Source organism: Gopherus evgoodei, chromosome 14 (genome assembly GCF_007399415.2).
Source record: "Gopherus evgoodei ecotype Sinaloan lineage chromosome 14, rGopEvg1_v1.p, whole genome shotgun sequence".
In the NCBI taxonomy this organism is placed as follows: Eukaryota; Metazoa; Chordata; order Testudines; family Testudinidae; genus Gopherus; species Gopherus evgoodei.
In genome coordinates, this window is record NC_044335.1 from 30330674 (window position 1) to 30353435 (window position 22762).

The 22762-nt window shown below is 45.5% G+C and overlaps 1 protein-coding gene across 3 annotated transcripts; it reads left to right on the forward strand.

Moving 5' to 3' along the window:
• The first annotated feature begins 1863 nt into the window (after positions 1-1863).
• Positions 1864-19264, forward strand: LOC115635011 (ER degradation-enhancing alpha-mannosidase-like protein 2). Of its 3 annotated transcripts, none has more exons than XM_030533193.1 (11): positions 1864-2028; positions 2424-2534; positions 3331-3370; positions 5532-5637; positions 9618-9743; positions 10689-10900; positions 12333-12474; positions 12972-13096; positions 13875-14019; positions 15266-15387; positions 16317-19264. In XM_030533193.1, exons 1-11 carry the CDS (start codon positions 1925-1927, stop codon positions 16815-16817), a joined length of 1734 nt encoding a protein of 577 aa, XP_030389053.1. In that variant the 5' UTR covers positions 1864-1924; the 3' UTR covers positions 16818-19264. The 3 variants fall into 3 exon arrangements, with proteins under 3 accessions (XP_030389053.1, XP_030389054.1, XP_030389055.1); XM_030533194.1 differs by having other exon boundaries at positions 1869-1938; XM_030533195.1 differs by lacking the exons at positions 1864-2028; positions 3331-3370; positions 5532-5637 and having other exon boundaries at positions 2430-2534.
• The last annotated feature ends 3498 nt before the right edge of the window (positions 19265-22762 follow it).

Genomic DNA, 22762 nt, shown 5'->3' on the forward strand with positions numbered 1-22762 from the left:
TCGATTAAAGTTCAAACATGGAGGGACTCTTGTCTGCTGAGGCCTAAAACCAGGAAGGCTCCATACTCTTGTGGCCTTCCACCCTCCCGAGTTACGTAGGGTTATGCTTAGTAACACCAACAAGCTGCTGAGTAATATATCTTTAAAGGAACAAACCACCCTTAGTCTCTCTCTGAATTGTCCAGGAAAGGGCTGGACATTGCAGAGCACATGGTTTAGGAAAATTCAGGACTGGAGGGCATTGTGTTCATCTTGCCAGGTATAAACAAGGCTGGAGAAGGCCAGAGTGGAGATGTGATACAACAAGCAGGTGCCTAGAATCAGAAGACTGAACCAGGGTTGCTTAATACACAGTCACTCAGTGCATGCTTGTGTGATGGATGGAAGTCTCCAGACAAAGGAGCTCCAGTGGCAGCTATTCTGAGCAGTGACACCACCACTCACTGGTCTGGAAGCACCCCCGGAAAGTTATTTGATCTTTTCATCAACTTTGCAAACACATTTGAGTCAGTTTGAAGCAGCATCACGGAAAGCAGCAAAACCATAGGGCACTGCAGTTGGCTTATCTCGAATAATAAAAACTACATACAAAGACTCCTAAAGTGCGACATGAATGGGCGGGGAATTAAGCAACTGGTTCAACCGGAAGTTGACAGGCGGGGGGTTAAAATCCTTCCTCTCATCCACAGCCCTGGGGTGCGCCGGGGAAGGCGGTGAGAAGACCGTGGGGCGGGTTTGGTTGTGTGACTGCGGCTCTGAGCGTGGCTGTAACGGGCCAGTAGCTGTGACACCTATTTCCCCTCCAGGGGAACCAAACGTCTACATCTACAATTTTGCAGCGCTGGTTGTTACAGCTGTATTAGTACAGCTGTATAGGGCCAGCGCTGCAGAGTGGCCACACTTACAGCAACCAGCGCTGCAAGTGGTGTTAGATGTGGCCACACTGCAGCGCTGTTGGGCGGCTTCAAGGGGGGTTCGGGGAACGCGAGAGCAAAGCGCGGGGAAGCAGGTCTCCTTCCCCGGGTTGCTCCAGTGTTCCCCGAACCCCCGTGCAAGCAGATCTCCTTCCCCGCGGTTTGCTCTCGCGTTCCCCGAACCCCCCTGCAAACCGCGGGGAAGGAGACCTGCTTGCACGGGGGTTCGGGGAACGCGAGAGCAAACCGCGGGGAAGGAGACCTGCTTGCACGGGGGCTCGGGGAACGCGAGAGCAAACCGCGGGGAAGGAGATCTGCTTGCACGGTGGTTCGGGGAACGCGAGAGCAAACCGCGGGGAAGGAGACCTGCTTCCCTGCGGTTTGCTCTCGCGTTCCCCGAACCCCCCTGCAAACCGCGGAGGAGACCCGCTTGGGGGGGGATTCGGAGAACACTGGAGCAAACCGCGGGGAAGGAGACCTGCTTGATTACCAGAGAGGTATCCTCAGGTATGCTGGGATACCTGCTTATTCCACGGAGGTCAAGAAAAGCGCTGGTAAGTGTCTACACTTGATTACCAGCGCTGGATCCTCTACACCCGAGTTTCAACGGGAGTACGGCCAGCGCTGCAGACAGGGAGTTGCAGCGCTGGTGATGCCCTGCAGATGTGTACACCTCCTACGTTGCAGCGCTGTAACCCCCTCACCAGCGCTGCAACTTTGTGATGTAGACAAACCCCTAAGTCCCTAAACCGGCAACAGCTCCACGGGCTGCCCTATGCCCCGGAAGGGGAAACCGCAGCCTCGTCCTCAGACACGACAGATTCCGCGGAGCAGGGACTACGCCCGGTAGCGCGAGAAGCCGGAAGTGGAAGGTACTTTTGTGCGCAGGCGCAATAAGGCCTAGCGTAGGGGGGGGCGAGGAGTGGGACAGATGCGCGCGCAGGAGGGGCGGCACGCGGAAGCGCCGGCGCGGCCGGGACTGAGGCTGTTGGGTTCCGCTGCCCCCTCCGATGCTCCGCTCCTGGTACCTGCTGTGCTGCCTCTGGGCCCTGCACCTGCCGGGCGCCGGGGAGAGGGCGGCGGCGGGGCGCGAGATAGACACCGCCCACTACCGGTGAGGCTCGGGGCAGCTCGGTTCGCCCCACCTCACTCCCCGCGGCCGGCAGCGGCTCACCCCGGACGGGGCTCAGTCCGGCCCCCCCTCGGGGCGGTAGGCGCGTCCCGCCCAGGCTTGTGGAAGGGGCCGCGCAGCTGGGCGCGTAGCAGAGACCCGGCTCCGCCCGCGCGCCTCTCCCAGCCGTTGCTAACCGCAGCCCCGACGCGCTGCTGCCGAGCGGTCCCGGCAGTGCGGCCACACCGCTGCCGGCCCGGCCAGCGCGCAGCGAACCGGGCGGGGGGGCCGGTTAGCAGGGGGACCCGAGGGCCCGTTCGGCAGAGCCAGGAACAAGCTCCTCGCGTGCCGATCGATCGGTGGGGATGTCAGGGCTCCAGTGTCCCCTCTGTCCGCAGGGAGCGAGTCAAGGCCATGTTTTACCACGCCTACAACAATTACTTGGAAAACGCTTTTCCCTATGATGAGCTGCGGCCTCTGACGTGTGATGGACAGGACACCTGGGGAAGGTACCGGAGGGGGTTAATGTTCGTCTGCTGTGTCCGGGGTGTAGATGTTTCCTAACCTCTCACTAGACTTAAGAATGGAAAAAGACCTTCATCTTTAGCTCTGATGTCTCTGTAGGGCACACTCATGGTCTCCGCTGTAACTGTGCCAAGCCATTTGGTAAAAGTGGAGTCTCAAACTGCATTAACTTGAATCGTATAAGTTGAAGAAGGAGAAAATCAATTGGATCACGCAAGCCAGGCACCTGCCAGTAAAAGAGAACTGTATAAGAAAAGATGAGAGGCAGGGGTGGGGGGTAAGGGAATATATTTTATTGTTTCTCTAAAATCCTGGGACCAGCATGGCTAAAACGACTCTGTAAGTAAAAATAATAAGATGATCATGTCAAGAAATCTTATTGGGAAGTATTTTCCCACTAAGGCTGCAGGTATTGCTGTTGGAATAAAGTATAATTTTGTTCTTAGCTCCACCTGTTGCCTGGCCCTGCAGTAGAGTCATAATTTTGTGTTGATGGTATTAATGGCAGTGGTTGTGCTCTGACAGATTCAGCAGGGTGATTTCATGCCTATCTCAAACCGATAGATGCCATGTGGGTAGAATTCCCAATCTTCTCTATGCACAGCTTAGGGGGTCTCAGGTTGGCTCACACCGTTGCCTCTCAGTAGCTGGAGTTGCAGTTAGACTTTTTGTTTGTTTTTTGCTGTTCAATATCCAAGTGTTATATTTGTTCCTGTCTGTCAGCTTGGCTGCTACTTATCTCACTGGCATTTCCTCACACTGCCTTCTGTTCTCTTTCAGTTTTTCTCTAACATTGATTGATGCTTTGGACACTCTGCTAGTAAGTACCTCACTCAATTACGGCCTTTTCTGGTTAATTTCCCTCTGTTTTATTTTGTACAATGTTACTTTCTGCCCTGCTTAAACATACTGCATTAGAGGCTAGATTTACCTCTGCTCTTCTCAGGTGCTCTTCACCTACTTGAGAGAGTAACTTATTAACTGAGTGAGGGAGAGCCTGCATTGACTTCACTGAGATGCAGGTGCCTGGAGTTCCCAGCCTCCAACACCTTCTAAATACAGGAACGCCTCACTTAATGTTGTAGTTATGTTCCTGAAAAATGTGACTTTAAGCGAAACGATGTTAAGCTAATCCAATTGCCTCATAAGAATTAATGTAAATGAGGGGGTTAAGTTCCAGGGAAATGTCTTTCACCAGACAAAAGACTATATATATATACACACACACACAGGCAGTATAAGTTTTAAACAAACAATACTGGTACATGGTGATGATGATTGTGAAGCTTGGTTGAGGTGGAGTCAGAGGGTGGGATATTTCCCAGGGAATGCCTTACTGCTAAATGAACTAGTAGTTGACTGAGCCCTCAAGTGTTAACTCTTACAACACTCTACAAGGCAGCAGGAAAGGAGGGAGGGCAAACAGAGACGCACACCCTGGTATGAGAGAAAAAATGTGCATTTCCCCTTTAAGTAGCTGACCCCAGGCTTATGAACACTTCTTTGTTATTTAAATCAGCTCGCTGAGACCTGAGACTGGCAGCTACTGCCTTGAAGCCCCCTCCCTCTGTCGTGTGTCCCCCCTGCTCTATGGAAGCAGGGTGCAGGAACGGGGGGAAGGGGAAACACGCTGACATTAGCCCCTTTCTTCCCCCCCTCCCCCTGTACAGCAAGCAGGAGTCTCTGGGAGCAGCTCCAAGGCAGAGGGCAGGAGCAGTACATGGCAGTGCAAGGAGGGACAGCTGCTGCACAGGGAACTTAGGGGAGTGGGGAGCTGATGGGGGGGCTGCTGGTCCACCCTGGTTTCAACCACCCACCAACTAGCTACAACGGGCTGCTCTTCCTGCAAGCAGCGAACAAAACAGGTTGCTGCCAAATGACATTAGAAGGGAGCATTTCACAACTTTAAACGAACGTGTTCCCTAACTGATCAGCAATTTAACATCAAAACGTTAACTAGGACGACTTGAAGTGAGGAGTTCCTGTGTGGCATAAGGACCCAGAATGAGGGGGAAAAGTTTTGAAGTCAAGTAGGAATCATTTTCTTAGTGTCTTCCATAACCTCCATTTCATGAGTCAGCAGCTTGTGCTCCCAGCTAGTCACAGGCAGCGAGTTGTATGGGCCTATGGTTCCTGGACTCCAGCAAATTCAGGGCCCAGGGAGCCTGGCTCCACTAATGTTTGGGGCCGGGCCTGTCTCCCGGCCCCGCCTGCTACCCCCGCACACCTCCCTTGAGCGTCCCTACCTGCCCTGGGCAGCAGGTGGCTGCCCCCTGCAGCTCCGCGCTGTGCTCCCTCACCGGCCATTGCCAGCTACAAGAGAGCTGTGCCAAAGGAGGAGAGGAGGCGCATGGCTGTTTCCCCGCCCCCACACATACACAGCAGGCAACTCCAAGTCATCTCCAAGGGGGGTGGGAAGGCTGGTCTAGCTGGACCTCCTGAGCAGCAACTTGGGGGGGGGGGGGGGCTTGGGTGAATGTTGGGCTGGGCAGGCCCCCGCCTCCCCTGGAGCTCCCTGCTGCTGGCAAGGAGAGGGCTGGATGGAGTCTTCTCTGGCCCCAAGCCCTGGAGAAGCCTGCCTGATGCAGCCCAAACTCCTCATCCCCAGCCCAGCACCTCAAACATACTCCCGCACCTCCTCCTGCTCTCAGACTCCCTGTCCCAGCCCAGAGCCTGCACCCAACTCCCTCTCAAAGCCTGCACCCCAAACCCCTTCCCCAGCCCAGAGCCTGCACCCAGACTTCCTCCCAGAGCCGCGGGGGTGGGACTTGGACCTGTTTGGCAACACCAAAAATTATACAAACCTGCTGCCTCTGTAGCTAGGGCCAAGTGAAAAAGGTTTAAAACAGCATCTAAACCTACAGTAAAGCTGCTGAGGAGTCTATGTCATGTGTTCTTTATCACTGATCCTATGTTTTCCTGAGCGTAGTCATTTGCTGCCTCATGAGCCTCCCTCTCATTTGTCCTGATTTCTTTTCCAGATTTTGGGAAATGTTTCAGAGTTCCAGAGGATTGTCAATGTGCTGCAGGAGGGGGTGGATTTTGATATCGATGTAAATGCATCTGTCTTTGAAACCAATATCCGAGGTGAGCTGGGTGCTGGAGTAGGGCTTAACTTGGAAGTCGTTTGTGTGTCATAATCAGTCTCTGAATTCATAATTTATATATAATGCAGAAAGGTAATGCAGAACAACAGTGGGAATTGAATTCTGCTGCATACAGACTAAACAAGGAAGGGAGGTGTATTTTTCCTTCATTGTGCATTACCTCCCAGCCCCCTTTTTGAATGGTTCCAGATGTAAACTATAGATTCTAGGTCTGGAAGGGACCTTGAGAGGTCATCGAGTCCAGTCCCCTGCCCTCATGGCAGGACCAAATACTGTCTAGACCATCCTGGATAGACATTTATCTAACCTACTCTTAAATATCTCCAGAGATGGAGATTCCACAATCTCCCTAGGCAGTTTATTCCAGTGTTTAACCACTCTGACAGTTAGGAACTTTTTCCTAATGTCCAACCTAAATCTCCCTTCATGCAATTTGAGCCCATTGCTTTCTTGTTCATCTTAGCCTCTAAGCATAGAACAAGTTTTCTCCCTCCTCCTCATGACACCTTTTTAGATACCTGAAAACTGCTATCATGTCCTATCTCAGTTTTCTCTTTTCTAAACTAAACAAACCCAGTTCTTTCAGCCTTCCTTCAGAGGTCATGTTCTCTAGACCTTTAATCATTTTTGTTGCTCTTCTCTGGACCCTCTCCAATTTCTCCATCTTTCTTGAAATGCGGTGCCCAGAACTGGGCACACTACTCCAATTGAGGCCTGACCAGCGCAGAGTAGAGTGGAAGAACAACTTCTTGTGTCTTGCTCACAACACACCTGTTAATGCATCCCAGAATCACGTTTGCTTTTTTTGCAACAGCATCACACTGTTGACTCATATTTAGCTTGTGGTCCACTATAAACCCTCGATTCCTTTCAGCTGTACTCCTTCCTAGACACTCTTCCCATTCTGTATGTGTGAAACTGATTGTTCCTTCCTAAGTGGAGCACTTTGCATTTGTCTTTATTAAACTTCATCCTGTTTACCTCAGACCACTTCTCCAATTTGTCCAGATCATTTTGAATTATGACCCTATCCTCCAAAGCAGTTGCAATTCCTCTGAGTTTGGTATCATCTGCAAACTTAATAAGTGTACTTTCTATGCCAATATCTAAGTTGTTGATGAAGATATTGAACAGAGCCGGTCCCAAAACAGAGCCCTGCGGAACCTCACTTGATATGCCTTTCCAGGAGGATTGGGAACCATTAATAACTACTCTCTGAGTGTGGTTATCTAGCCAGTTATGCACCCACCTTATAGTAGCCCATCTAAGTTGTATTTGGCTAGTTTATTGATAAGAATATCTTGCAAGACGGTATCAAATGCCTTACTAAAGTCTAGGTATACCACATCCATCGCTTCTCCCTTATCCACAAGACTTGTTATACTATCAAAGAAAGCTATCAGACTGGTTTGACATGATTTGTTCTTTACAAATCCATGCTGGCTATTCCCTATCACCTTACCACCTTCCAAGTGTTTGCAGATGATTTTCTTAATTACTTGCTCCATTATCTTCCCTGGCACAGAAGTTAAACTAACTAGTCTGTAGTTTCCTGGGTTGTTTTTATTTCCCTTTTTATAGATGGGCACTATATTTGCCCTTTTCCAGTCTTTTGGAATCTCTCCAGTCTCCCATGATTTTCCAAAGATAATAGCTAATGGCTCCGATACCTCCTCTATTAGCTCCTTGGGTATTCTAGGATGCATTTCATCAGGCCCTGGTGACTTGCAGGCATCTAACTTTTGTAGGTGATTTTTAACTTGTTCTTTTTTTATTTTATCTTCTAATCTAAACCTACCCCCTTCCCATTAGCATTCACTATATTAGACATTCCTTCAGACTTCTTGGTGAAGACAGAAACAAAGACGTTATTAAGTATCTCTACCATTTCCAAGTTTCCTATTACTGTTTCTCCCGCCTCACCTGAGCAGTGGGCCTACCCTGTCCTTGGTCTTCCTCTTGCTTCTAATGTATTGGTTAAAAGTCATCTTGTTTCCCTTCATTCCGGTAGCTAGTTTGAGCTAATTTTGTGCCTTTGCCTTTCTAATCTTGCCCCTGCATTCCTGTGTTGTTTGCCTATATTCATCCTTTGTAATTTGTCCTAGTTTCCATTTTTTTTGTATCATGCAAGATCTCATGGTTAAGCCAAGGTGGTCTCACATTTTCTATCTTTCCTACCCAGCGGAATAGCTTGCTTTTGGGCCCTTAATAGTGTCCCTTTGAAATATTTCCAACTCTCCTCAGTTGTTTTTCCCCTCATTCTTGATTTCCATGGGACCTTACCAGTCAGCTCTCTGAGCTTACCAAAATCCACCTTCCTGAAATCCATTGTCTCTCTATTTTGCTGTCCTCCCTTCTACCCTTCCTTAGAATTGTGAACTCTATGATTTCATGATCACTTTCACCAAAGCTGCCATCCACTTTCAAATTCTCAATGAGTTCCTCCCTATTTGTTAAAGTCAAATCTGGAACAGCTTCCCCCCAGTAGCTTTTTCAACCTTCTGAAATAAAAAGTTGTCTGCAGTGCCGTCCAAGAACTTATTGGATAGTCTGTATCCTGCTGTGTTATTTTCCCAACATATATCTGGATAGTTTGGTCTCCCATCATTACCAAATGTTGGGCTTTGAATGATTTTGTTGTTTAAAAAAGCCTCATCCACCTCTTCCACCTCGTTAGGTGGCCTATAGTAGACTCCTAGCATGACATCACCTTGTTTTTTATCCCTTTTAGCCTAACCCAGAGACTCTCAACACTTCTGTCTCCTATGTCCATCTCCACCTCAGTCCAAATATATACATTTTTAATATATAAGGCAACACCTCCTCCCTTTTTCCCCTGTCTATCCTTCCTGGGCAAGCTGTACCCATCCATACCAACATACCAATCGTGTATTATCTCATCAAGTTTCGGTGATGCCAACAATGTCATAGTTGTATTTATTTATTAGCACTTCCAGTTCTTCCTGCTTATTACCCATACTTCTCGCATTTGTATATAGACATCTAAGATACTTATTTGATCTTGCCTCCCAGTTTTGCCCTGACCCTCCTTTCTCTCTGCCATTATAGCCTCCGCTTCCTCCTATTTCCGACCCATCTCCCAGGTCTTCATGTTCTCCGCTTACCTATGGGCTTTGCTCACCTCACCTATACCTACTACAGTCTGTGTTCTTGTTCAAGGTTAGGTTTGAGTTTCAGAACGAGAGGTTTCATACTGAAGTCATAATGTTACACGTCAAATCTGCTCTTGCTTCTGGAATAAGTTTGTGTCCCTTGAGGCAGACGATGTTCTGGAATTAGTCTATTTAAGAAACGATGATTAGAGTCCTCTTTCTCTTGAAAAATATCATGAGGACCTCTGCCTTTAGTGCTGCTTGTGTGTTTTACCCCTTCAATTCCCTCCACCTAAATGATACTTTCAGGGAAGAAAACTGTACCATGCTTATTCTCATTCTCCTACCCAGCACTGCTCTGCTAGTTTCTGCACCCTGGGACAGTTTCTGCTAAAATATTTTACACGTTAATAGTTTTTGACCTATGCTTGCACATTTCTAAACTCATTTAAAATACAAAACAACCCCACCCTCCCTTTTCCTTTTCAGTTGCTCAAACTTTATTCTCCTGATGTCATAATTCCAGTAGTTCTTCAATTGTCTATAGAGTAGTACAGATAAATGGGCATAGGCAAGATCTGCTGTTTTCTAATACAATGAAGTAGAAGTGCTTCCAGTTCTTTTTGACAGTTTACTAAGAAGCAAGACTACAATTTTTTTTCCCTGCAAAGTATCTTTGATTAGCACCTTTTTAGACACTACAGATGAGCCATCTGTCTTTCCCTTCCCACCCACAACTTCCTAGTTTTGCCCACAAAACCCCCAAATCAGCAGCCTTTGATTGCATAAGTATCAGTTCATTCCTCCCTGTACTTGCTGTTGAGCCCCTCGCTTTGCACTGTTCCAGTGGTTGGTGGTCTCCTGTCTGCTCACTTGCTGTCTAAGAAGGCTGGTGTTGAAGTGGAAGCAGGATGGCCCTGCTCAGGACCTCTTCTGAGGATGGCGGAAGAAGCTGCTCGTAAACTCCTGCCAGGTGAGAACCTTTCCAGAGCTGGGTATCTAACTTCTCTCTGCACTCTTCTGCGTAGTAGATGCTGCGTTAACTGGCCAGGAGTAATACAAGTGGCATCACTTCAGCATCTAAAATAATCCCCAGATCACTGGAATCATAGGGGAAGCCTAACTAGCTGTATTAAACAGCCATATTTGTCAGTGTTGTTGAAGTCTGGGGAATGAGCCTAGACTCAAATATATCCAAATACATCCTTCCAAAGCAGCTGTGGGATGGTTTTTGGAAGCAGAATGCAGGACTCTGGGTCACTTGAGACAAAATATTATAGGAGGTGTCTGTTCTTCTGAAATGACAGCATTAGTTATATGTAATGCCTGTAGGAAACACCCAAACCGTGGCGTTATCAGTCACATGAGCATATACCATCATGAATATTAGTTACTCCAAGCAAAAAAAGTTAAAAGAACATTCAGGTGGTTAAGTGATGGTCTCTAGAGCCAGAAGATGTGCACACTCAATTCTTCCCGATTTGTGGGCTTCCATTAGGATACACAGTCCGAGTACGAGAGTTGTGTTGTTTTTATGTGCCTCATCCGGGGCACAGGTTGCACTGCGCTCAGTTAATGAGGCAACTGTTCAACGTTTGCATCCTCACAGAGATCATCCCACTTGTGCAGTGAGGCAGGTGTACCCTCAAACATTGAATGCTAAGTGATAGGTCTCCATAACTGATGTCCAGCATTTCTTGTCTAGCCTTTTGGGTTCTCCCTCTCTCCCCTATACTGGGCTATGGTGCCATCTCCCATTTATTTCAGTGCACTTGTTGGGACTACTCCAAATCCTGGTCTCTTGCTGGCATCAATGCTTGAATGAGAGGTACAGGCAGTAATAGTCAGCCTGTTTAAATGTTGTCTGGTGATGGATGCCAAACATTCTCCCGTGAATCACGATTGTGATGTGTTTCAGCTTTTCAGACCCCAACTGGGATGCCATATGGGACAGTGAACTTGCTGCATGGAGTAAACCCTGGAGAGACCTCTGTTACCTGTACTGCTGGTATCGGTACATTCATAATGGAATTTGCCACGTTAAGCCATCTTACGGGTGACCAGGTGTTTGAGGATGTGGCCAGAAAAGCCCTTAAGGCCTTGTGGAAAAATCGCTCAGATATTGGATTGGTGAGTAGGGGGAAATGTCCTTCATATTATGCTTACATCCTTTTTGTAAACAGTGTATGATACTAGGTAAGCCAGGATAGATAGAGGACATGTTAGCTTTAAATTAGTGATCCCTTTATAGTACACTTCTACCTTGATATAACACCACCCGATTATAACATGAATTTGGGTATAACGCGGTAAAGCAGTGCTCCGGAGGCGCGGGCTGCGCACTCTGGTGGATCAAAGCAAGTTCTATATAACGCAATAAGATTTTTTGACTCCCGAGGACAGCATGTTATCGAGGTAGAGGTGTACTACATGAGTATAACTGCAATACCAGTAATCATGCAGTAGGTGGCACATATTCTGGTACTATCTCAGAATACCCATAACTTCAGTTAAAGACATATCCACCTCAGATACATTATGCAGTTCTTGTATTCCACCCAGAAGAGGCTGGCGGGCAAATATGTTGTGGTTTTCACAGTTTTATAGTTTTTATAACTCAGCTTTCTTTTTTATCCCCTGTCATTACTGACTCACAGCCTCCTTAAAATGCTGCTTTAGCGCCGCAACTCCAAGCTTAGTCTCTGAAGGGTGATTTTTATTTTTTTAAATGAGACCAGTCAATTCAGATGTTTATGGTTTAGGCTTTGGAGAGGAGGGTTGGAACACAATTTTTCCCATACTTAAAATATAAATATTTTCTCTTGACGCTTACATTTTGTACACAAAACTTGGACATTTCTGAAGCTTAAAAATGTCCGTCTCCACATGTGGCTAGACCTCAATAAAGAACTTGGCAAATTTAATGGAAAAAATTATGAACAACTACAAATGTTTCCGCACATGCACTGTAACACAGAAAAATCTTTAAGCCTGTAGTTATGGTCTCTCCCAGCTCCACAATGCCATGCTGTAGAACTCGAGTGCCATAAATAAGTTTTGGGGTTTTTTTGTTTTTTTTTTTTTTCCCCTTGTATCTAAAGAGTTTTCTAGCTCAAAACCTTTGGAATTTCAGAAAAATGCAGTTACTCTATTCTGTAGTCCTAGAGTTCCGGTCAGATAATATCTAACAAAGCTGCACTTTATGGCATTGTAATTCATAAAATCCTAGGTAAAACTTTATACTAATGAGGCACCAATGTTGCAAATTAAAAATGCACAGTAATGATTCCCATAGCATTGTTCATGTCTGCCTATTGACAAACCAGGTGTAGTTGTGAAATGCAGAAAACAGTTAATTCAACTTGAAGGTGGCAAATTCATAATAAAATCAGGACAGCAATGCCAATGTTTTATTGCTGTATGTGTCTGTATTTCATAAAGTTTGCCAAGTGTTTTGGAATCTGTTTCTTTGAAAACCACTATAGAAAGAGAAGATAGTCCTCGGAATCTAATATCGACAGGCAAGCTTTGGCTTGTCTTTAAAATCTTCCTTTTCCCACAGGTGGGTAACCATATTGATGTGGTAACTGCCAAATGGGTAGCCCAAGATGCTGGCATCGGGGCAGGAGTAGATTCCTACTTTGAATACCTTGTTAAAGGAGCCATTCTGCTGCATGATGAAGAGCTGATGTCCATGTTCCTAGGTGAGAGCTTTTTTTTCCCTGGCTGACTGGGCCTTTTTTCACCAGATTGTCCCAAGAATGTCTCCTTAAGTGCACCTGCAAATAGCTGTATGTGCACAAAGAGGCCCCTGGAAATGTGACCTTAAGCATCTCCATGGTGAGACTCACTTCTGAGACATCTTCAGCTCTGGAGGTGAAATTCTGGCCTCCCATTGATCTCAGTTGAGCCAGGCTATTCCCTGTGTCTTTTTGGAGCTAAATTTCTTTTTCCAACATTTGGTCTGTTAGACTCTCTCTTTTAGCAAGAGGACAAAACTCCTTTCTAGACTGTTTCCTGTAGTGATGGTTTTTGTTACCAATAAGACCTTGTCAGATTTGTGAGTGTTCTGTATGACAGTGCTCTAGGAGGCATGAATGTTCTTAGTGTTAATTTGACTAAACCACAGTGGAAAGGGGGCTTCTCTTTTGCTATTTAAAAACTGAGTTGTGTTAAATTATTCTTCTCTGCTTCTTTTTAGAATATAACAAAGCCATTAGGAACTACACAAAATTTGATGACTGGTACCTGTGGGTTCAGATGTACAAAGGGACAGTGTCCATGCCTGTCTTTCAGTCCCTGGAGGCCTACTGGCCAGGCTTACAGGTAGGAAGAGAAATAACATACGCTAATCTTGTTCCTCCCTGTCTTGAATCCATCTGCACCACAATACTGTGCCAGGGCATATGATGGTAACTTTATCTTCTGTCCTGGTTAAAACCTGGCTCTGCTCCGTAATGTAGATGGACTTCACCTCCTGCAGTCTTTGGCAGAGCAGAATTAGACTCCAGCAGTGCTACATACAGAGCCATATATTAAGTGTGAACGAGGACAGCCATGTTGTAACCTGCTTTCCTAGTGCAGTTGTTCTTATGTTGGGGGAGGGGGGCTATGAAAAGAGGCCAAATCCCTTCCCCATCTCTTCCTAAATACATTTCATGTTTGAGTTTTTCTTGCTATGAGAATTGTTTGAGTAGTTCCCATTCCCTAGTGTCCTGTAGTTGACTACACAGTAGGAGCCCTTCTGTGGCTGAAATGAAAGGAACAGTGTCCTGTAGCTGAGTCAGGGAAGCTCTAGAATGAGTACTCTGAGGCCCACGTCAGTCAGAATGGATTAGAAAACTTGGTACGACTTCAGAGATCACGTGGAATAGGATCCAACAGAAAAGTGTCACCTGCTTCCTCTTTAGCTCCAGTTATTCTTAAGATACCCTGTCTGAATATGACTAGTTATATTATTCAAACTCTGGAAGCAGTCTATTGACGTCTCATTTAATGACTGTAGAAGAGTTTTTTTCTTTTTTCTTTTTTGGTAGCTAAGTCCTGTGTAATTTGTTCTTTCCCAAATGAATGTTGCTTCACTGGGTGTTTTTTCTTTCTCCAGAGTCTGATAGGGGACATCAATAATGGCATGCGAACATTCCTCAATTATTACACTGTTTGGAAACAGTTTGGTGGGCTCCCTGAGTTTTACAACATTCCCCAGGGCTATACTGTGGAGAAGAGAGAAGGATACCCCCTTAGACCTGGTAAACAGAAGCAACAAATAACAAACATGTTGATACTGAGCCCTGCTTTTACTCTGGTGTAGTAATTGTTACCTAACCTCTTAACCTGCAAGCTCTACGCTAGTGCAATAGTAACTTCATTCCCAGGGCACTCCCATTTTCCATTTCCGGCAAGACACACATTGTAGAGTCTGACTTTCACTCTAGGTAGATTTTAAAGGAGCTTAACCATTGTGCCACTTCTGAAAAGGGCCCTGTCAAATGGATTCGGTTCAAAATGTAGGATTTGTGCTGTTGAAAAAGATGAATCAGGTGTAGTATTAAGTGTTCTCAAAGTCTGTCAGTAAAAGGCTTTTTAATGTGAATGTTCACTTGCACACATGAATTCTGTACTAGTATAACTAGAAAGTGAAATTGACTATAAACAGACCAGCCTAGTTTTGCTGAATGAAGTGCATTAACTGTATTGCAGTTGAGTAACACACATAAATAATCCTGTGATGTAAGATACTCTCTGAAACTGGAAAATAACATTTCTCCCTTGTTCCTTTGTCCTTTTCTGTTCCACAACCATTGGTTTCCCTTTCCCTTTTTCTTACAACACACCTGGTTCTACTTTTGTTTACTTGTGCACCTGCATCATGTAGGTCTGCAAATGGGTTTGTTAATTTGAATTCCCTGAACAGCTGTTACAGCAGCATAACAACATTCTTGTGGCATGTAAACTGGACTTTTTTACTCAGCAGAGCTCATTTTCTTAGCATGTATTATAGCATCACAGTAGCAATGTTTCTAGAGTAAGGAAAAGAGAGAGTGCACCTGAAAGGTGCTGTGGGTGTTTCCATATTGCTCATCACTGTATCTAAACACCAGGAAACCCTATCTTTCAGTAGTTTATAAAATTAATGTACAACTTGTTTTTATAGGGCTGAAATTTCTGAAGCGGAATTGCAGTCTAAAAGCAATTTTCTAAATTGAGATTTTTTTTTAGGGCAGCTTTTAATTTTAAAATATTTTTTAACTTCATTTCATTCCCATCCCCCCAAATGTGAGGTAGGGAATGCATAGTTAACCTGTCGTTTCAGTTCAGACTATTTAATTTCAGATTTGGTTTGTCCTCTGGGAAGATGGGTGCCTATGGTGTGAGCCAGAGGCAATATATACGGCTAACTGATCTGATCCTCTTAAATTATATTGGTGAATCTATGCAAATTGCAGTGGTGTCTTCTATGCACTGTAACAAGGTCTTTGTTGCTGGATTTTGCAGAGCTGATCGAGAGTGCCATGTATCTGTACCGTGCCACACAAGATCCTACCCTCTTAGAACTGGGGAGAGATGCTGTGGAGTCCATAGAGAGAATCAGTAAGGTGGAGTGTGGATTTGCAACAGTAAGTGTCTGCTGAAAATCAGTTTTCAACCAGCAAGTGTTGGTCTCTTGATCATTTGCCAAAGAGGGTGATGTTTGTAGGCTGGCTGATCGCTTGAGGAGAGGGGAAGTTTTCTTGTTTTTTAAAGACAAATCAAACAGTTTCTTGTAAAACTCAATTTTGTAACTTCAGGGAGTAACTCCACTGCCAGAGCAGTAAGGGAGTTAGGCCCATATTGTGCCCTGCTACTGTGTGGGTACCCAAAGCTGGGGATGGCACAAAAAGCCTCAGCACAGGGAGTGCTTCCTCTTAGTGCCTCTGTGGGTGCAAGGGGTTGGGGAGAAGGCAGGGCCAGGGTATGTTCCCACTGCATACTATGGACCTGTAGGGGAAGGCACGTCTCAGCGATCTGCTGGAATGGTGCAGGTCTTCATTGCCCCAACATGGGCCTGTGCTGATCAGATACAACTGAGCCTGTACAAGTGACTTCTTTCCACTTCTCTAACACCTGCCATTCAAGGATCTTACACTGTTGCAATGAATCGTTAATGCACAAACACTGAGAATTCAACCTCACAACTCTGACCTAGATAAGTCCCCATTTTATAGTTTGGGAAATGGTGGGTAAGAAATGGTGGATAGGTGACATAGGAAATCCTTAGCATAGAACTCCTCTCTCCTGATTCCCAGTCACTTGCTCAACTGCTAGACAGTTCAGCTTGATAAAACAGCTAAAAATAAACTGTTAAAGTAATTAAATGTTGTGCACCATCAAGCCAAATGGCAACTCCTCTGGGTAAGGATCGGCAGTGGACTGGCGATTGCATGTATTGCTTTAGCTGTAGGGATGAATTCCAAGCTGACTGTTTTCCCAAGTTTGACATCTAGGAGCACTCCGTGAGGTTCTTGGTTCAAGATAGATGTAATCCACTTGATCTGCTCTCTTACAGATCAAAGACCTGAGGGATCACCGCCTGGATAATCGCATGGAATCCTTCTTCTTGGCTGAAACAGTGAAATACTTGTATCTGCTCTTTGACCCAGATAACTTCATTCACAACGATGGGTCAGCCTTTGATGTGGTGCCCATGCCTTATGGGGAATGCATCCTTGGTGCTGGAGGATACATCTTCAATACCGAAGCTCACCCCATAGACCCTGCTGCCCTGCACTGTTGTAGGAAACAGAAGGAAGAGCAGTGGGAAGTGGAAGACTTAATGAGAGAGTTTTTCTTTCTGAAGAAAAGCAAAAAGTCCACGTTCAAAAGAACTGCAGACCATAGTGAGAGGGAAAGCCAGACAGCCTCTGCAGATGTTTCCTCAGAGAGCAGCAAGGGGGAAATGAACCCGGAGAAGAACACCAAAAGGAGAATCCCTCTCCTGAGCTGCCCTAATCAGCCCTTTACCTCCAAACTTTCAGTTCTGGGACAGGTCTTTCTAGACAACACGTGACTCCACTTCACTACAAGTCCAGGTTATTGAAGTTAATAAATCCGCTTGGATTTGCATTCTGTGGACCTTTTTGTTCTGTGGGAAATATTTTTAAGTGGGGGTGGAAAAGTGCAAAACGGAATTTCCACTGTTATGTAAGATATCCTTCTGCTAGATCCCCTTGCACTCTTGCCTTCTGTATTGTGTGAATCAGGGTTACTGCTACATTTGTTAAACCAGCTCAAAGTGTTATACCAGAATGAGTTGCCAGTTTGGAAAGCAGAAATCTCTGAGAAGGAAGAGCCTGCAGCCTGTGACTTTTGCTGTTTCATTTGCGGCTGTGTTGAATGTTCTGAGGCTGTTTAAAGTCTCGACCATATGCAGAGTTTACAGTGCTTCCTGCTTAAGAAAAGAAGGAAACTGAACTACCTGGCTGTAGCAACATGAGAACAGAAGCTAATTACTAGCAGTGACTTCTCTTACTCCATAAATTGCAGATTTGTTCTCTGATTAGCCTGAAATTTTACTGCTGGTCCCAGGGGATCACTTGGGCACAGGCTTGAACACCCAGAGCTCGCAGATGGGGAATAGTTCATGGGCAACCTCTATTCCAAATAACAGGTTTTCAGTTCCATGCTTGGCTGTTGGACAAATGAACTGTACATCTGGCAGTGGGAGGGAAACCAACATGGAAGGATCTGTGAAGTGTCATAAAATGAGTTCATTTGTGTCATAAAAAAATTCGCATCACACATTCTCTTACATCTAGCGCTTGTGCTGGTTGGAACCCTGTGAGTGATGATGTCCCTTAGGAGGCTGGCTTGGTGGATGTCACCTGGAAGCTGATTAAATTTCTGTAGTTTTCTGGGGCCTGTGATATGGGGAAGGAGGGACTTTGTGCTGGGGATTAGAAACCCTTCTAACCCCAAGGGGTGACACTTGACTGACTCCCTAAGTGTTTTGTCTGCCTCTGCTCTGAAAAACCCTTCCTCCTTCCCTGCCTTCAATGTCTAATGTGACCCATCTCTTTCTAACCGCTGCATGAACCTTCTTGTTAGGAGATAATGAGGCAGTCAGCAGGAATCCATGCAGCATGAGGCAGCCAGCTCATTGATAGGGCAGGGGTAGTGTGGGGTGGGGAGATAGGACCAAAGCCAGGGAAAGACACCGATTTTGTTCAGAGTGAGATATAGAATACTCCAGCCCCTCAGTACAAGGGAGAGGCTGAATGGACATGTAACTCCTCTAAAAGTGGGGGAGGTTGGATTTCTAATGGCCCCATTCTTTTAAAGTAACCATGATGGTTCCGTTTTTAATAGTGAAAAGCCTTGCTCCTGAATGAACAGGCCATGGGCAGATCCAGCAACACCTGCCACTCTGTGAGAGTCATGAGTTAAAGAACCCTGATCCTTCTGCATCAACAGAGGAGATGATCTTCCAGGGCTCCCTGGGGAGCCTGTCCCCACCTCTATCATGGTGGCCTGATGCACTGCAAGAGTTTCATTTTGATGTAGCAGGACCCAAACTGCCCAAGGCTGGCGATGGCATCGCCTGATGGTTTGATTCCATATAGCCATTCCTAGCTTCCCTTCTACCTTTCCTTGCATGTGCAATACATTTGTTCTTGCTTGGGGTAGCAGAGAGCCCCTGCTTGGTCAACTTCTACGCTCATTTTTATGCCAGTAGTGCCCCAAGGTGTTAAGTAGAATGGGGGCCTTGGTGTGACAGTTGTCTCTAACTTTTCCTATTTTAGGAATTGACCATGGAAAGTCAGTCAAGTTATTTTCAATAAAGAACGTTGTAAACACATGCAGTAGAACCAGACAACCGAAATTAGTCTACACCAAAAAGGCCACAATTGATATAATCCAAGGACTGTTGGAATTATGATGATTTAAAAACAAATGATGTGGAGCCAGAAGTTAATTAATTGAAATTAGTGTGTTGCATATTAGGCTGAATTGGTGAATTAAACCATGAGGACATGATATTCCACCCACCACTCCCTTTTTTTTGGTCTTTGAAGAAAGACACTTTGGGCTGGGGGAGATACAGGGAGAACTCTCAGAAGCTACTGGAGGAGCTTCACCATCTCCTGTGACCCTGTGCCGTCAGCGTCCTGATCCTGAGAGATGTTCTGACCAGACTAGACCAGAAAGAGGGACCCTAATGACTTCGCCACCTGTACCACTCCACTGAATCCCAGACACCAGCTGGGATGAAATGGGATTGGACTTTAACAACATTAACAGCTCCAGCTCATCACAACTAACTTCTTTTTTCCCCAAAAGGACAGTTATTACCATCTGATACCATTTAAGAGACTGTCAAACAAGGATGTTTTCCTTCTAAAAACTCTCCAGCTTAAGGGGGAAAGGATGTTGTTAAAATAAAAGGCTTACTTAATGCTTTACATTCCAAATACTGTAACTGTTTGTCCTTTATCTTTAATAAAAAGTTCAAATGATTTTTACTGGCATGTTTACCATGATATACTAGGCAGGCTAAGGTCTCTGTACACAAAGCCCCAAACAGTAACTAGATTATGTTAACACGGGTTCCTAAACTTTTTGCCAGCATAACCCTGTTTTGAGACTTTGTCTCCAGGGCCCCCAGATGACATCATAGCAACCAAGGAATTTACACATGAAGTACATTATTTAATGCTCTCTAATGTGACACATGGGCTTGCGTGTTGCCACCAGACTTCAGGAAGCTGTGTTGCATGGTAGAAATTTCACATCTAATCTCCGGTTGTGACATCCACAGTTGATCAACCCTGAGACTTGATGGACACAAGCGCTGAATCCAGCTTCCCTCACGTACAGGCTTGCGAATGGCACCATGAGTTTGAAGGTGCAGGATATTCATTCTTGTGACAGTGAGCCAAACTTCAGGAGAGAAAGTTGAGCATCTCTTCCTTGCAAGAATCTATCACAGGAACTTTCAATGAGCTGTTCAGTTTCAGCTGCTGGCAACTCCATGGCATCAGGCTTGCACTGAAAAGGGTTTTGCACCCAGTCATACTTTGTCATATCCAGGTTGGGGGGGAAAGGATGTAAACTGTTCCTCTGGCTGGCTGGGATGCTCCACCATCACCTGTGTAGGAGGCTGAATAATTTCATTTTCAGCCAGGAACTTGCAAAGCTGAAGAACAGATTCATAGTTTGTCTTCAATAGATTATACTTCTAGAAAACAATAAATCCTGTGATTTTGATTGACTCAGCTGAAGGATAAGGTGGAGTTCTTTCCTTGCAGAGCTGTATTCATTCACTCACTTCAGATTCCCAAATACATCTGACATAGGCAAGAAGGCACCTCTTCTTCTGAGCGCACAGAAAATCAACACATTCACTCTCTTCACAGTCCATTGCACAGTCACGCAGTTCATCTCTCCGTCCAGAAAATCGGCCCAGGACTTTTCATTTTGAGAGCTAACAAGCTTCAGTGTGGAACAACAACACGGTATGAATGGACCCCAAGTTTTCACACAGTTTTGCAAAAAGACTGTCTCTTTGAACGGAATATCTTCAAGACCTACACCATATGTGTGAGGTCATACTGCAAGAAGATTGCTGTTTTGATCTATAGTCTGGTGGCCAGGTCACAGTGGGTTGGGGCTACCATTTTGTAGGTCAAATTGGCAGCGTCCTGGTGTGGCATTTGTGGAGCAGATCTGGACATTGGGGTGAGGGGGGGAGGGAGAAGAGAGGACAGGTGCCGTCGTCTTGCAGGCTCAATCTGGCCCATTGGACCCATGAGCATATGTTCCTCCACCACCATCTGCTGGTGGTGGCACAACCCCATTTGGGGTCACAACCCGCAGTTTGGGAACTGCTCTGTTAATACCTTTGTCCCATATATTCTATCTAACTCCGTATCACAGCCTTCAGGGTGGTGTACAAATGCATATGAAGATATATTCTGTGTCCTGAGGAGCTTGCTTTGATGCCTTGACTGTGAGGTTGCATGTGCTTATTCACTCTGCAAACACAAAGGCATGCTTTTCTCTGTATGCCTATAAAGTTTCTCCACTCATGGGTGTTTTGTAACTTAGTCAATTCTCTGTCCTCTTTGGTGACTGTACAGAGTGCTCGGAGAACTGAGGCAAAGTGAGGCCAAGTAACGTACCAAAGATTACATGGGAAGTCTGTGGCAGAGCAGGGACTTAAAAGTGCGTCTCCCAAGACCTAATGCTCTATCCACTAAGCCAGGATTGGTTTGCATTCTCTTCACTTCTCACCTGTGAGACAGAGTGTTCTCTTCATGTTACAGGTGGGGAACTGTGGCGCACAGAAATTAAGGCCAAAATTTGCAAAAATCTCCACTAATCTTGGATGCTTGAGTGATTGCAGCATGGCAAGCTTGATTTTTCAGAGTACTTTTTATATCCTGAGCACTGGGTTGAGGGGATCCAGCTGATCCTCAGCCACCCTGGGAAGTAGGAAAGGAGTATTCCCATTTTACAGATGGGGAAACTGAGGAAAAACAGCAAATTTCAAAATGAAGTAGTAGCAAAACATGCCTTAGAACTCATAATCTCTTAATTCTCACCAATGCTCAGTCCACCAGGCTCCACTGCCAGAAGTATTGAGCAGTCCCAGCTTCTCTTCACTTCAATTGCAGGTCTGAGCACTCGGCATTTCTGACATTCAGGCCACAGGTGGCTCAAGTTGTGCATCCAGAAACTGAAGTGCCCACAATGCCTCCTGCAAGAGCTTTGGCAAAGACAGGGAGATAAGTGAGTTTTGCTGGGGAGCAATCATTTGCTGTAACTCCGAGATCATCCTTTCTTTTCCTTGCCTTGTTTGCTGTACCTCGGCTAACTTTTGAAACACGAAGGAGGGCTATCCTACAAACAGGAACCTCCTTCCCTCTATGTCCCTGACTCATTCCCTGAGCACCGTCCATCCTGTGCACTGAATGAGAGAGGGGGATTGTGGAAACTATAGGATAAGATCTTGCAATTATAGCCTGTGTAAACCTTCTGTAACCTTTCTGTGAAACGTTCCCAATGAATATTAAGTTGTTAAAATGAGGGTGCAGTAAAACCCCACATAGTGTTCCGATTTGAGCCTTTAGGTCAGTTGCAGAAAATTTATTTGGTGGAGGACCACGGGGTGACACTTTGAATGATACAATTAAACTTTATTAAAAAGAGAAATGATTAGTTAAGCTAACAGGGATGCAGTTACTACTTACACAGTACTACAATTGTATTTACCAGTACACTCAAAGATGAAATAGTGTATCAATGCGTGATCAGTCCACTAACAACAGAATGAAGTTCTGCTTTATAATCCTGGAACCTAACAGTACCTTTCTGATGTTAATTGGAGCTCTCCTGCAAAAGCGCTCTCATTTAAAACCTTGCTTAATCCAGTTATAACCACAGCATAAGGGTAACATAACTCTGGGTTATGGCCTTGCTAACTCTCACTCTCCCATAACTCCCTGACTCCAATGTCTCACACTGGCAGCTTCAGTTTCCCAAACTCCTCTACGCTTCGGCTAACTTAAGTCCCAAACCTGACTTCAACTTATTTCTTAACCTAAGCCATCCTACAGGCTACAATTGTGTTGTGTAATCTATACACGGAAGGGAGCAACTTAATTTTGGCATTTCCTAACTTTTGAGTGCTTGACTTTGCAGCCTTAATAACACTGTTTTAGTGGGGGGCGGGAGGGGGATTTCCTAGGTTATTTTAAAAAAAAAACAAAAACAAACAGCAAATGATACTATATGCAACGCTTACCAGTCACCCCTTCAATACATCAGCATCACTGAGTGAACTGTAAACTTTCAGCACAGCAGCACAGACTTGAGTTAATAGGTAGCTGCACTAGCAGTAGGCTAATATTATCGTCTGTGGACTAGCCACTAGAGGAAGACATGTAACACATTTAATCTGTAGGGTTACCTGAGCATGAGTAGCACCATATTACAGACAGCCTAGGCAAGGAC

Coding starts and splice junctions, on each gene's coding strand:
- LOC115635011 (XM_030533193.1), top strand. CDS start 1,925: ATGCTCCGCTCCTGGTACCTGCTGTGCTGCCTCTGGGCCCTGCACCTG. Junction 2,535..3,330: donor GGACAGGACACCTGGGGAAG/GTACCGGAGGGG, acceptor GTTCTCTTTCAG/TTTTTCTCTAACATTGATTG. Junction 12,475..12,971: donor GCTGATGTCCATGTTCCTAG/GTGAGAGCTTTT, acceptor GCTTCTTTTTAG/AATATAACAAAGCCATTAGG.